This window comes from Sorex araneus, chromosome 7 (assembly GCF_027595985.1).
Source record: "Sorex araneus isolate mSorAra2 chromosome 7, mSorAra2.pri, whole genome shotgun sequence".
In the NCBI taxonomy this organism is placed as follows: Eukaryota; Metazoa; Chordata; class Mammalia; order Eulipotyphla; family Soricidae; genus Sorex; species Sorex araneus.
In genome coordinates this window covers 9,690,530-9,702,892 of record NC_073308.1, presented here as the reverse complement: position 1 = coordinate 9,702,892, position 12,363 = coordinate 9,690,530, and the positions used below count along the sequence as shown (strand labels likewise).

Genomic DNA, 12,363 nt, shown 5'->3' with positions numbered 1-12,363 from the left:
ACAACCGCATCCAGAAGGCTGAGAGCAGCTCGGCCCACTGACCAAGCCTGCACAGTTACGTGAGGTGCCACTGTCTGACCCTCGGCCACAGACACACAGCCCAGATGGAGCAGCCCCACTGGCACCACAGGCAAACACCTTCAGCAGAAAAGAGCTGCTCGGAAGCACCAGCTAAACAAGAGGCTGCTTCTACCCAGGACCAGGACTACTGCTGTCTAGAACATTCCACTACAGTTCCTAATAGCAGGCAGTAAACAGCCCACGAGACACTTTTGCTCATCACCTGTATCCGCAAAAGTGACTTTTATGCTTTAGTATAACCAAAGAAAGTGAAAAACAAAATTCTGTGACACAAGAAAATTACAAAACGTACGTTCCAGTGTCCATTAGGTCCAATTGGATTGTGCACATGCTTTTGTTTAGGGGTAGCATGGGCCAGATTCTCACGATCAGGTAGAATCTGTTTCAACAAGACCACGAGGCCCCTAACTGAAACACCCTAACGCTGCTGCCCCTGCGATCGGCAGGCATTCCTCTGTGCTGCGCACCCCCAGCCACTAGCCTGTGTGGGTCTTTTCAGGAAAGTGCAGAGCCGCTGTTCCAGCCGCACATGACATGGAGGTGACGGGGCACCAACAGGAGGAATCCCAGGAGACTCTTGGACACCAGAAGTTCTGACAGGCCCAGTGTGTGGACGTGACCAGGAGCCTTCTCTGCCCACGACATGTGGGTGCACAAAGGGTTGAACAGCTGCTGACTGCAGCTCTGCCTGCATTTCCTCTGCACATTCATCTCCGGGCACTGGTGCTCTCTCTCGGGTCCTGTCAGGCCAGCCCACTGGGAGAGCAACAAGTGTCGCTGCAACAGCCCTGCCGTCCTCCCTGGCTAAGAAGGGCCAATGCAAGTGCTAGAGAGGAAAAAAGGTTTTCTGGAGACAGGGAGGAAATATAGATAGGGACGAGGGGCAAATGTTTGCGTAAGTCGACCCCGCTCCACCCTCAGCACCCTGCAGTTCCCTGAGCACTGGGGTCACTGTGGAAGGCCCTGAGCACTGCTGGGATGCCTCAGGGGCCCCAGCCCTGTACCCTTGAGCCCTCGAACTGAACAGCCCTGCCAGCCGAAATATAACTAGAAGTGCCCCCGACTCCCAAGCCCCGAAAATTCTCCGGGCCCCTGAAAGACCCCTCACAATTTTAAAAAGTACTTCTGTGGAAAAACAAGCAAATATACACCAAAAGGTTCACTCCCCCAGTACGCTTTCTTAGCTTCTGAAGCCACGCACCCACAGGCCTTAGTCGGATCAGTTCCGCAGGCTCGGGGAGAGGGGTGCACTCTTCTGTCCTGGAGGGTGACTAGAAACACCTGGCTACACTCAAGGCCTGTGGCACAGTCGCAGATGCCTGGGGGCTCCAGTGCCGGGAAGGTGTAGCCCTTACCCTGCAGTGAATGACCACAACGTGCTGGGGGTCGCTGTTCAGCCACGACTCCTGGGCCTTGCAGATGCTGCAGACTTTGTCCAGAGGGGGCGCGTGCAGCTCGGGCCAGCCCACGTCCAGAATCTGCTGAGACAGAGGAGGCAGCTGAGTTCTCTTCTCTGAGGCCACTCACATTGATCTTTTCAAAAAATTTACAAGTACATTTTAGCTGATGATTAAAAAAAAATTATATTCTGTTGCTCTTTTAGACCTGAGTGGAAATTCCCAGGATTCTTTACTGGAAAGAACAGCATGACATGTTTTAATGCCCCAGGGAACTCTGTCCCTGGTATTCTGGATTCTATAAAGAGCAGTAAGAAGCTGTTAATGGGGAAATAGATTTGGGGCTGTCGAAACCTGGCAAGATGAGACAGAAATTCTTGGCCATAGTTGCTGCCAAATTCCTCTTAAAAGACAAATCACAGTTTGGAGAGATGCAGAGGGTCATTCCCCATGCATGCCCAGAAAGCATCTGGGAGCAGCCAGCAGGCACGTGTCTAGAACAAATATCTCCTGGGAGAATCTTCAACACTGATCAGAGCACATCACAGAGAGAATTCTGTGGACAGTAGGTACTGGGTCTGACATGAGTCGTGTGTGAGAGCAGCTCAGTGGGTCTGACATGAATCTTGTATAGAGGAGCTCAGTGGATCTGACATGATTCATTTGTGAGAGCAGCTCAGAAGTTTAGACATGGGTTATGGGTCTGATATGAATCTTGTGTTGAGAAAAGCTCAGTCTGTCTAGCATGAGTCATAGTAGAGGAGCTCAGTGGGTCTGACATGAGTCATGTGAGAGAATTTCAGTGGGTCTGACATGAATCATGTGAAAGGAGGTCAGTATGTCTGACATGAGTCATGTGTGAGAGAAGCTCAATGTGACTGACATAATAAGTCATGTGAGAGGAGCTCAGTGTGACTGACATGAGTCCTATGTGAGAGGTTTAGAGTGACTGACATGAGTCATGTGAGAGGAGCTCAGTGTGAGTGACATGAGTCATGTGTGTTAGAGGATTCAGTGTGTCTAACATGAGTCATGTGTGAGTGAGCTCAGTTGGTCTGACATGAGTCATGTGAGAGTTGTGTGAAAGAAGCTCAGTGTGTCTGACATGAGTCATGTGTGAAAGAAGCTCAGTGTGTCTGACATGAGTCATGTGTGAGAAGAGCTCAACAACTCTGAAACGAGTCAGATGTGACACTAGCTCAGTGGGTCTGACATGAATCGTGTGTATGATAGGAGCTTATTGTGTCAGACATGAGTCATGCATGTTAGAGGATTCAGTGTGTCTGACATGAGTCATGTGTGAGTGAGCTCTATAGGTCTGAAATGAGTCATGTGAGAGTAGCTCAGTGTGACTGACATGAGTCATGTATGAGAGAAGCTTAGAGTGACTGACATGAGTCATGTGAGAGTTGCTCTGTGGGTCTGACATGAGTCATGTGTAAGAAGAGCTCAACGACTCTGAAACGAGTCAGGTGTGACATGAGCTCAGTGGGTCTGACATGAATCGTGTGTATGATAGGAGCTTATTGTGTCAGATATGAGTCATGTGTGTTAGAGGATTCAGTGTGTCTGACATGAGTCATGTGTGAGTGAGCTCAGTAGGTCTGACCTGAGTCATGTGTGAGAGAAGCTCAGTGTGACTGACGTAAGTCATGTGAGAGGAGCTCAGTGGGACTGACATGAGTCATGTGTGAGAGGAGCTCAGTGTGACTGACATGAGTCACGTGAGAGAAGAGCTCAGTATGACTGACATGAATCATGTGAGAGTTGCTCCATGGGTCTGACATGAGTCATGTGTGAGAAGAGCTCAACAACTCTGAAACGAGTCAGGTGTGACACACACACTCAATGGTCTGACATGAATCGTGTGTATGATAGGAGCTTATTGTGTCAGACATGAGCCATGCGTGTTAGAGGATTCATTGTGTCTGACATGAGTCATGTGTAAGTGAGCTCAATAGGTCTGAAATGAGTAATGTGAGAGTAGCTCAGTGCAACTGACATGAGTCATGTATGAGAGAAGCTTAGAATGACTGACATGAGTCATGTGAGAGGAGCTCAGTGTGACTGACATGAGTCATGTGTGAAAGGAGCTCAGGGGGTCTGACATGAGTTATGTTGAGAGAGGAGCTCAGTGGATCTGCCATGAGACCAGCAGTTCTAAGGATCTGGGCCTGCACATGCAGATCCCAGGACACTCTTTAATCACTTCTCCCTTTCCTGTTCCCGCTAAGTAAAGGGTTCAGAGGAACCTTATCATAAAGGCAACAGAAATAGCATAAATTCATAGAAAATGCAGAAAACTTCCAGAAAGCAAGAAAATTCATACCCCCTTTGCACTTCCTTGAGGTCACAGTTGTTAACATTGTTGAATCCCTTTGGACTACTTCTAAGTCACAATTTGGTACAACTGATGCACATGAAGCATTTAATGCCTGCTTTCAGCTGGCATTAAAACAGGCTACTAACTGCTTGTTTGTTTTTGGTGTATATTGTTTTTGAGGGGCCAGAGTCTCCTCCTGGCTTGGTGCTCAGGGTCACTCCTGGTACAGTCAGGAGACCATCATTCTGGGTGCTGGAGAACAAGCCTTAGTTGGCCACATGCAAAGCTACTCGCTGTACTCTCCCTAGCCCCTATTTTCTTACTCGCTTTATCTTAATGGTTGGAAAATATTCCAAAATGTGAAATATAGTTAACTCTTGAACAACTAAGTCCTGCTAACTAAAAGCTTATTGACAAGTATTTTTGCATTATAATGCAAGAAGATTATTGCGCTCATATAATAATGCAAGCTAGTAAGAAAGCGTTTTTAAGAAAATCATAAAGAGGGTCCAGAGTGACCAAAAAAACAGGTAGCACTTGCATGTGGGTGACTCAAGTTTAATCCCTGGCTCCAAATATGGAGCCTAAGCCTGCCAGGAGTGAGGCGTGATCCCTGAGCACCGCTGCGTGTGCCCCCCACCCTAAAAGAGAGAAAAATCATTAAAAAACGTATATCTGCAGTTTTATCCTGTATTTATCAATATTTTAAGTTGATGACATCTGCTTATAAGATCTCCATAAACACAGACCTACAGGGGCTGGAGCAATAGCACAGCGGGGAGGGCGTTTGCCTTGCACGTGGCCGACCCAGGTTCAATTCCCAGCATCCCATATGGTCCTCTGAGCACCGCCAGGAGTAATTCCTGAGTGCAGAGCCAGGAGTAAACCCTGAGCATCGCCGGGTGTGACCCAAAAAGCAAAAAAAAAAAAAAAAAAAAAAAAGAACTACATAGTGCAAACACTTGAAGTACATGGGTCAACTGTGTGTGAACAGAACCATAGCTTGCCCAATGGCATTTTCTCTTCTCTCTCTCTCTCTCTCTCTCTCTCTCTCTCTCACTCCTCTCTCCTTCTCACCCCCCCACCCCCATATAACCCCCAAGGATGAATGCAATTCATGGCTTTTGTACTAGTACATGGGTAGGTTGCTTGAGACCAACTTGGGCTCAAATCCCTGGCACCCCAAGTGTTGTTGCTATGCTACTGTTGAACATGCAAGGTGTTATTCAACACCTTGGGGATACTTGGTCAGGGATATAGGGAAATCTCTATGTTCATTTTGCAAATTCCTGTGAATCTATAACTATTTCAAACTGAAAAGCAGTATTTCATTTAAACAAGAATCCCTACCAGGACCAACCCTAAACCCATTACTGAGTCACATCCTACAAAGTTTAAAGCTTTTGCAGCAGAAGCACGGTCCAGGGAAAGTTTATAAAACAAAGAACAAAAATGCAAGGTCCGTACCTTTGGGTTAAGCTTTGTCAGGTCATATCTCTTCTCTGAAAGGTTTAATACCTGCAAAAGATTGAAATGTATAGAAATGTAACCTATAATGTGAAATAAACACAGAATAGAACAGGCATTTCCAGGTGGTACAAGAAGCCTAGGGTGTGGCCTTGCCCAGGAGCAGCCCGGCACAGGCAGGCACACAGGCACAGCCTGCTGAGCCGCCAACACGTGCAGCCCGGACAAAGCATGTCCTGGGTGAGCTAAAGAGAAGTTCATGGGGGCATGGGGGTGGGGGAGTAGAGAAATCCAGCTCCAGGCCCCTGTCATTTCAGAGCCAGGTGCTGAGCAAGTGGAGGGAAGCCCCAGCCACTAAACAAGGGCCAGCTTCCCTTCTCAGTGGACCTTGCCCTCTTAGCCAGGGTCTTAGGGTAATGCATTCTCATAGGGGTCACAGCTCAGGAGATACACAACATGGTTCCCAGCCTTTCTTTCAGACAGGGCATGATTCTCCCTCACACAATGGTGAGGAAGCCCTGAATGGTCTGGAGAGAACTTTGCCCAACCCTAGCCCAGTACATGGCAGTCTGGGCCCTGCCAGGGCCTCTGTAGACTATAGGGGACCGAAGTCTCTGGGGACCGGAGTAGCCGACTACCCCGGAAGGCACGGAGGTGGGCGCAAAGTTCTGAGAAGCAGACAGTGGAGACTCAGGATAGGGCGGGGGTGGGCCTTCACACACAGCCCCCTCTCCCGAGAAGCCCAGGGCCACAGCTCTTCCAGCCGGCCATGGACCCCAGCTCAGGCCCAGCAGGGGCTGCAGAAGTCTGATAGAACCTTGCAGCCCTCCGGGACGACCATGTGGACAGAGGGTGAAGATGAGCTGCCATGATGAGAGTAAAAAGTCTTACCGGGAGGTCGGGGAGGAGCGAAGGCTGACTTACCCCATAGGATCACCACACGGGAAAGAGCAGGACAGTGTCACACACGTGGCAGATCCAGTCATGAGACAGCGCCCTCCACACTGCTGCTCAGACCCACGAACTGGCCACTGGTGACCAGCTCCCCACCGGATCCTGGGATACTCACATGACCCCTGACAGTTACAGGAGGGAGGTGGCACTTTGCCTGCCAGCCAGGGGGACAGCCTGAGGCCATGGGCTGGTGCTGGGAAAGCAAGACAGGGAGGGAGTCCCTGCATGGTGATGGTGGGACAGCCACATCGCAGAATAGTGACGCTTCTCTGTCACCCCTGAAGGAACAGGAGTTCCTGCACAATTCCCGGTGCATGCCTGAGCCCTGCAAATGCTGCTGGACCCAGAGGTCAGAGGCCGGGTGTGCTGCAGCCACCCCACAGGGTGTCTGGGGCAAGGGCAGTTAATACCTGCTTCCCCCCACACCCGGTCTCAGCCCTGCGGCCCCACTCACCAGGTAGTTGTCTCCATGTTTGGACCTCAGCATGCGTGTGACCTCCTGCAGGTTATGCAGGTAGGACTCCTCAGAGCAGCCCGCAGGGAAGGACACAGCAATGATGCGCTCAGTGATGTAAGTGAGGTCCAGCTCGTGGCTGTTTTCCATGGTGATACTCAGAGCTGGAGACCTGGAGGAATAACTCTGTGAGAGGGGCCAGGAGCCACACAGGAAGCGCAGGTCACCATCTCTGGGCACAGGGCAGGGGAAGACGCATCCAGGCCTGAGATTTCCTCTCAGCTGTTCCTCCCTCTAGAAGGCAGAAGTCTTCATTTCCTTCAAGGCACGACTGGGACAACGGAAGCCAGCAGCCACAGGGAACTGAGAAGAGGCTGGCCAGCAAGCCTGGCTGGGAGGAAGGTCAGGGGGGTGGCTGCAGAGTGCCTCTCCCAGCTTTGAGTGTTGGTCAAAAGCTGCAAGAAGCACCTTGGGAGAGGAAGTATGCTAGGGCGAGGCATGAGAGCAGACAGTTTGCGGGTAAGTGTTGAAGCAGCCACGGGAAATGAGACCCCCTGAGGCCAGTGGAGCAGGCGTGGAAGGACCCCCACTTTCCTGGGAGAGGGACATTTACTTACAAGCACCAGGCCCAGCCAGGCAGCCAGGGGACTCAGGGGCCGCTGCCAAGAGCAGAAGAGTCCCAAGGCCTGGGAAACTGCAGCCAGGCCCTGCAGGGTGTCCCGTCCTGCTGCCCTCAGCACTGGGACACAGGCTCACTAGCCAGGCCCGTGTCTGCAGTGCTCCAGGTGGTGGCCGGACAAAAGGAAAATGTTCAACCCATGACAATCACAGCCACCCTGAGATCAGAGGAACATGTGAACTTTTACCAAATGCACCCCTGTATTTGAGTTTTCTCTCCTGATGAGCCAGACATGGAAGCAAGCCGGTTCTGATGACATTAAAAATTAGATCAGGGGCCCAAGCAATAGTACAGTAGGTAATGCACTTGCCTTGCACTCAGCCAACCTAGATTTGATTCCTGGCATCCCATTTGATTCCCCTGAGCACCGTCAGGAGTAATCCCTGAGTGCAGAGTCAGGAGGCAGTTCTGACCACCATTGGGTGTGCAACACCCAAAAATATTTTTAATCTGAATTTTTACACAATGAGCTAAAACTAAATGAATAATGTGCCTTCTGGTCTGATGGCAGCCCTTCAGAGATGCATTCCTCAATTAAGAATCCAGTCGAACCTCCTCCCAGAACTGTCTTGTTCACAGTCGAGCCATAGCTGCTGACTGAAAGACAATCAGACTGTCCACCTACAGGGGCTCGTAAGACATGAGGATGCACCAGACAGGAAAAGCAGCATGAATATAGTGTGTGATGCCTCCCAGTTAATTTTTATTTGGGGGATTTAATTCAGGACCTTATACATGCAAAGCAAGTGCCCTAACGCTGAGTTACACCCCAATTAATCTTTGAAATGAAAAGAGAACCAGATTACCATATAGCAGTACCTAATTCTAAAGGTAAACTCAGAGCCAGAGACAGGAGAACAAACTGGGACAAAGAAACAGAGACACAGACTCACCTGAACGGTTTGTGACAAACAAGAGATGCAGGTGGCAGGGGAAGTCGCAGAACCTGTGAACAGCAAACAGGGTCATTCAGATGTCCCCACCGCCGCCTTTCACACACAGCAGGTCCCATTGAGAGGGAACAAAGGCAGCTGCTGCCGGTTTAATCATAAATGGGAACTCAAACACTCTGGCCGCTGCCGTGGTTATCACCTGCTAGTGTCCAGAGCGAATGAGGATATTCAGCCCCGAGAACTGAGGACCTCAAGTGACCCAGTGCTACTAACCAGCAGCTGTGGAACAGACTTCTGCTGGGACACAGTGAGGACAGTTAGTCACTGAGCACAGGCAACTGTCTGTGGCCCGGGAGAGCTCTGTCCTGCTGGCACCATCACCATGGCTATCCTCGATGAAGTCATGTTTGAGAGGATTCTTGATGATAGCTACTCATTCTGTTTCAAACCTTATCCAACAAGGAGACTGCAGTTACAGATTATATGTCCCTTCTGCTCTCATACTGCTGTGCATGCACGTCTCCATGTCTAAAAGGGCTACATCCTATGTGAAGCGTAGGTCCACACCCAATGAGTGAACTGAATTAAATGTGAAGCAGGACCTAGAAGCCGTTGGCTCTCCACCCCCCACTTCAATTTGGACCTCAGGACCCTTCTCAGACATGACCTTGCAGTCCTGACTTCACCTGGTGTCCCCAGGACTGCGAGAGCTTGACACAAGGAAGCAAGACAGGAAACCCAAGGCTGAAAGGAGAGTGATGGTTTTCCTGACGCCAACACACTCCACACTGGGCCAGGCCACGTCTGAACCAGTGACCTGAGACGGTGCCACACGGACGGGCCTGCGGGAGTGTCTTCCACTCACAGACTGGCTCAGCACCTCCTCGGGCAATGGACACAGCCGGCCATCTTCTGCGTGCTCCAGCAGGACCTCCCAGGGCCTGTCATGGTGGTGTTGGGGCTGGGCAGGTTAGCCCCACGGTGTGGACCCCACCTGGCACGGTTCCCTGCCCCAGACAACGGGAGCAGGTGCTGCCTTCCGAGGGCTCGGGTCCCCCAGGCCCCCATGCCCACAGTCCCTCGAAAGCCTGTAGCACTGAGGCTCCCTCATGGATTCTGCTTACCTACTCAAAGTTCGGCTCCAAATCTTTATGTCTCAGAGCAGACAATGAACAATGAGATCTGGCTGTAGCTACTGTTAAAGCAAAGATAAAATATACAAAGATTTGCTACTGGCTGGTTTTTGGTTTTTCTAAGAGTTTTTCTAAGAGTTTGTAAGGGTATTCTGGCTATGACATCTGTCACCCCACCAGTCGCTATGGTGGACTCGGCTGCTGTCTTCTTCCTCCCTCACTGCTCCAAGTGCTCCTCCCCCAGCTCTGTACTCGGCCAAAGACTCTGAGCACCTTCTCCAAGAATGATGTGGAGTAATAACCTGAGACATGCACCAATCAAATATTTTAAGGACAGCCTGACATAACAGATGAAAAGCATTTAAAACATGGGAAGCATGTGACTTGGCAATCCAAGCATCATATCCTGGGAAAATCACTCACAAAATTCATCCTATATTATTGGACAACTTCAACCCTCTCCCTGGAGGCTCTGGGACAATCAAGATGCTTTCTGCTCCTTTGTTCAAAGAGGGAGACTCCAGAGCCAGAGACATTTGAGCAAAGAAGATGCTTGCCGTGCTCTTGGCCAACCTGGGTTTGAATCCCCGCTGGCACAGCACATAGCCCTGGAGCACTGCTGGAAGTGATCCCTGAACACAGAGCCAGGAGCAAGCCCTGAGTAAAATGGGGGAAGCCAAAAAACCCAAAATGAAACAAAAAATAATGAAAAGAAGGTAGATTTTCAAGGGGCTTCAGAATAATTTTTAATTGATTTTTAATAAGGGAACAGTAGATCAAGTAAGTTCTGGTCTATATGAACAACCCTATACACTGCATTATTATTTATGTAACAACCTAAGATTTCCATCACATGCCTGGGTTAAATGAGTTGAAGGGATCCAACAGGAAATGTCACAGATTCTGCAGATAATGGAGTTGTTACCAAAACCAAGTGTGGATACTCACCAAAGGCCAATTATTTCAGAGACAAGAGTTGATAAAGAATTCATGCAGGTGTTAGCCCTGAAGAAACCAGAGGGCAAGGAGCACTGGACACTGAAACTAGCCTGTCTCTGGCCCTCTGAGGGCAGCCATGCACAGCTGGCAGCAGTAGCTCAGAAGGGGTTCCACACTCCCCAGGGAAAGGGTCAGGGTCGTGGCCACTGCAGGACTGCCGGCCACCCTTCTCTGAATGACTGTACTTCCTCCTTGACTAACTACGGACTCAGTGACCATCCAACGCCCGAATGTGCCTGCTCACTGCATTCAGTTAGCCCAGTGCTTCAGAACCAAAGTCTCTGGCACAGACCCAACAATGAGTTCCATTAGCCCCCAAACCCTGCCCTCTGCTTTCCGTCCACACCATGTGAATACTGTATCTATCACACATGCAATATGCTGGCAAGATGGCCCATGCACGTAATCTGTAAGGAGATGAGCACACGGCATGAAACGGCATGTGCCACTACATTTCAAGCAGACAACAACCCCCCCAAAGCCATCCTTAACTACTAACTAGCTCCAAGGGACTTGATTCCATAATTAAAATTTTTCCAAATCCTATGGCCTGTTCAAGAAGAAAATGCAAACTCAGACCCAGATGTGCAAATATTAAGCGCCAAAGCCAAGCAGGAGAGAAGCCAGCCTCACCCTAGAGTGTGAAGGGCCTCCAGGCCAGGCCCAGCACCAGTGATACCCAAGGGTTTCCCCGTAACTCCCAACATGCCACAGGTGAGCTGCAGGGAAAGTGCAGTCACCTCCAAAGGCTCCTCCACGCCCCCTCTCCTCTCTGCCTGAAGGCTCACATAAGCCATTTTGGCTTTCCTAGTTTTCCCCATCATTAGCCCACAGACACACAATTCTGCCTGCCTTCAAGACAAAGTGCTGGGCAGCCCCCGGGTGTGCAGAAACGCCAGCACCCAGGAGAGCAGTGAGGAGGCTCTGCCAGGACAGCATCTGCCCTGAGCTGTCCCGGAGCCCTGAGTCTTCCCTGGAGATCCCTGGCTGGAGATCGCCCCCAGAGAAGCTTGTTCAGTGTGCCCAGCACGGATGGACAGAGATAATGAAGCAGATCCATGCACGCATACACCCACCCATGCTCGCAGGCACTACACCCACACAGAAAGCCAGGCTGAGACTCCCGCCCCCAACTTCCGTTTCCCCTGCAGCCACACAACTATACCCTAGGTCAATTCCCACCAAACAAACAAGCTCTGATTCCAAATGATTGTGCATGAATCATGCGCATTAGGAGTGATTCTTCAGCCCATCATACCTCTCAGCCCTGTTCCCCTGCCCCAATTACAAGAGCTAGAACTGCCAGCACCCACTGCCTGACCACATGTTGGCATGGCCCCTCCGGTAGGGCATGCACCCCTACTGTGGGTGTAAGGAAGAGCGAAGGGGTTTATGTGCTGAGAGGGCATTGCAGGCAGGGCTTGTGCAAAGGCCCTAAAACGGGATTAGCTGCTTCTCGGAAACAATCTGTATGCAGGAGGGACCATTGTCGCCAGAAGAGGCCCAGGGAGAGTAAGACTAAGGGAGTCGAGTGGGGCCAGCCTACTTCGCAGCAGGAATCCCACAGGCCAAAGAGAAAAGCAGTCCTGCACCCTTCCCTGCCCACTGGCTCCTCATTCCAGAGCAACCGGCAGATTCCTCCAGCAAAGGGCTTAGGTCCCTCCAGCTACTCAGCTCCACACCTGGGTTCCCTCTGGACTCCCACTGCAAAGTAATCCCCACGCCACCCCCATACTGCTGATAGGTGAAGGTCAGCAAGGAGTGCCCTACCTGTTTCCACTGGGCACCCTGGAGAACGACAGTGTCTCTGCTGAAGCCCAGTTTAAGGAAGCATCATTCAGAAAGACTAAGCTGTCTCGATCACACAGGAAAGGCCCTGCGGCAACTTCTGGCACTTTTCACGCCTGCCTAGCCAGTCCTGCCTGGTCTGTGCCAGCGTCAGACCCAACTGTAACATCAGACACCCAAACTTAAGGGGAGCAG

The 12,363-nt window shown here is 50.7% G+C and overlaps 1 protein-coding gene across 1 annotated transcript in view; it reads right to left on the bottom strand.

The window, feature by feature from the left end:
• TNS3 (tensin 3) overlaps positions 1-12,363 on the bottom strand; it is a 269,039-nt gene that overhangs the window by 145,678 nt on the left and 110,998 nt on the right. Inside the window, exons 4-7 of the mRNA XM_055144430.1 lie at positions 8,249-8,301; positions 6,677-6,848; positions 5,269-5,319; positions 1,437-1,559 (exon numbers count right to left, since the gene is read on the bottom strand). Of these exons, the coding sequence (XP_055000405.1) occupies positions 1,437-1,559; positions 5,269-5,319; positions 6,677-6,826 (324 nt within the window). The 5' untranslated portion in view covers positions 6,827-6,848; positions 8,249-8,301. The remainder of the gene's footprint in view (positions 1-1,436; positions 1,560-5,268; positions 5,320-6,676; positions 6,849-8,248; positions 8,302-12,363) is intronic.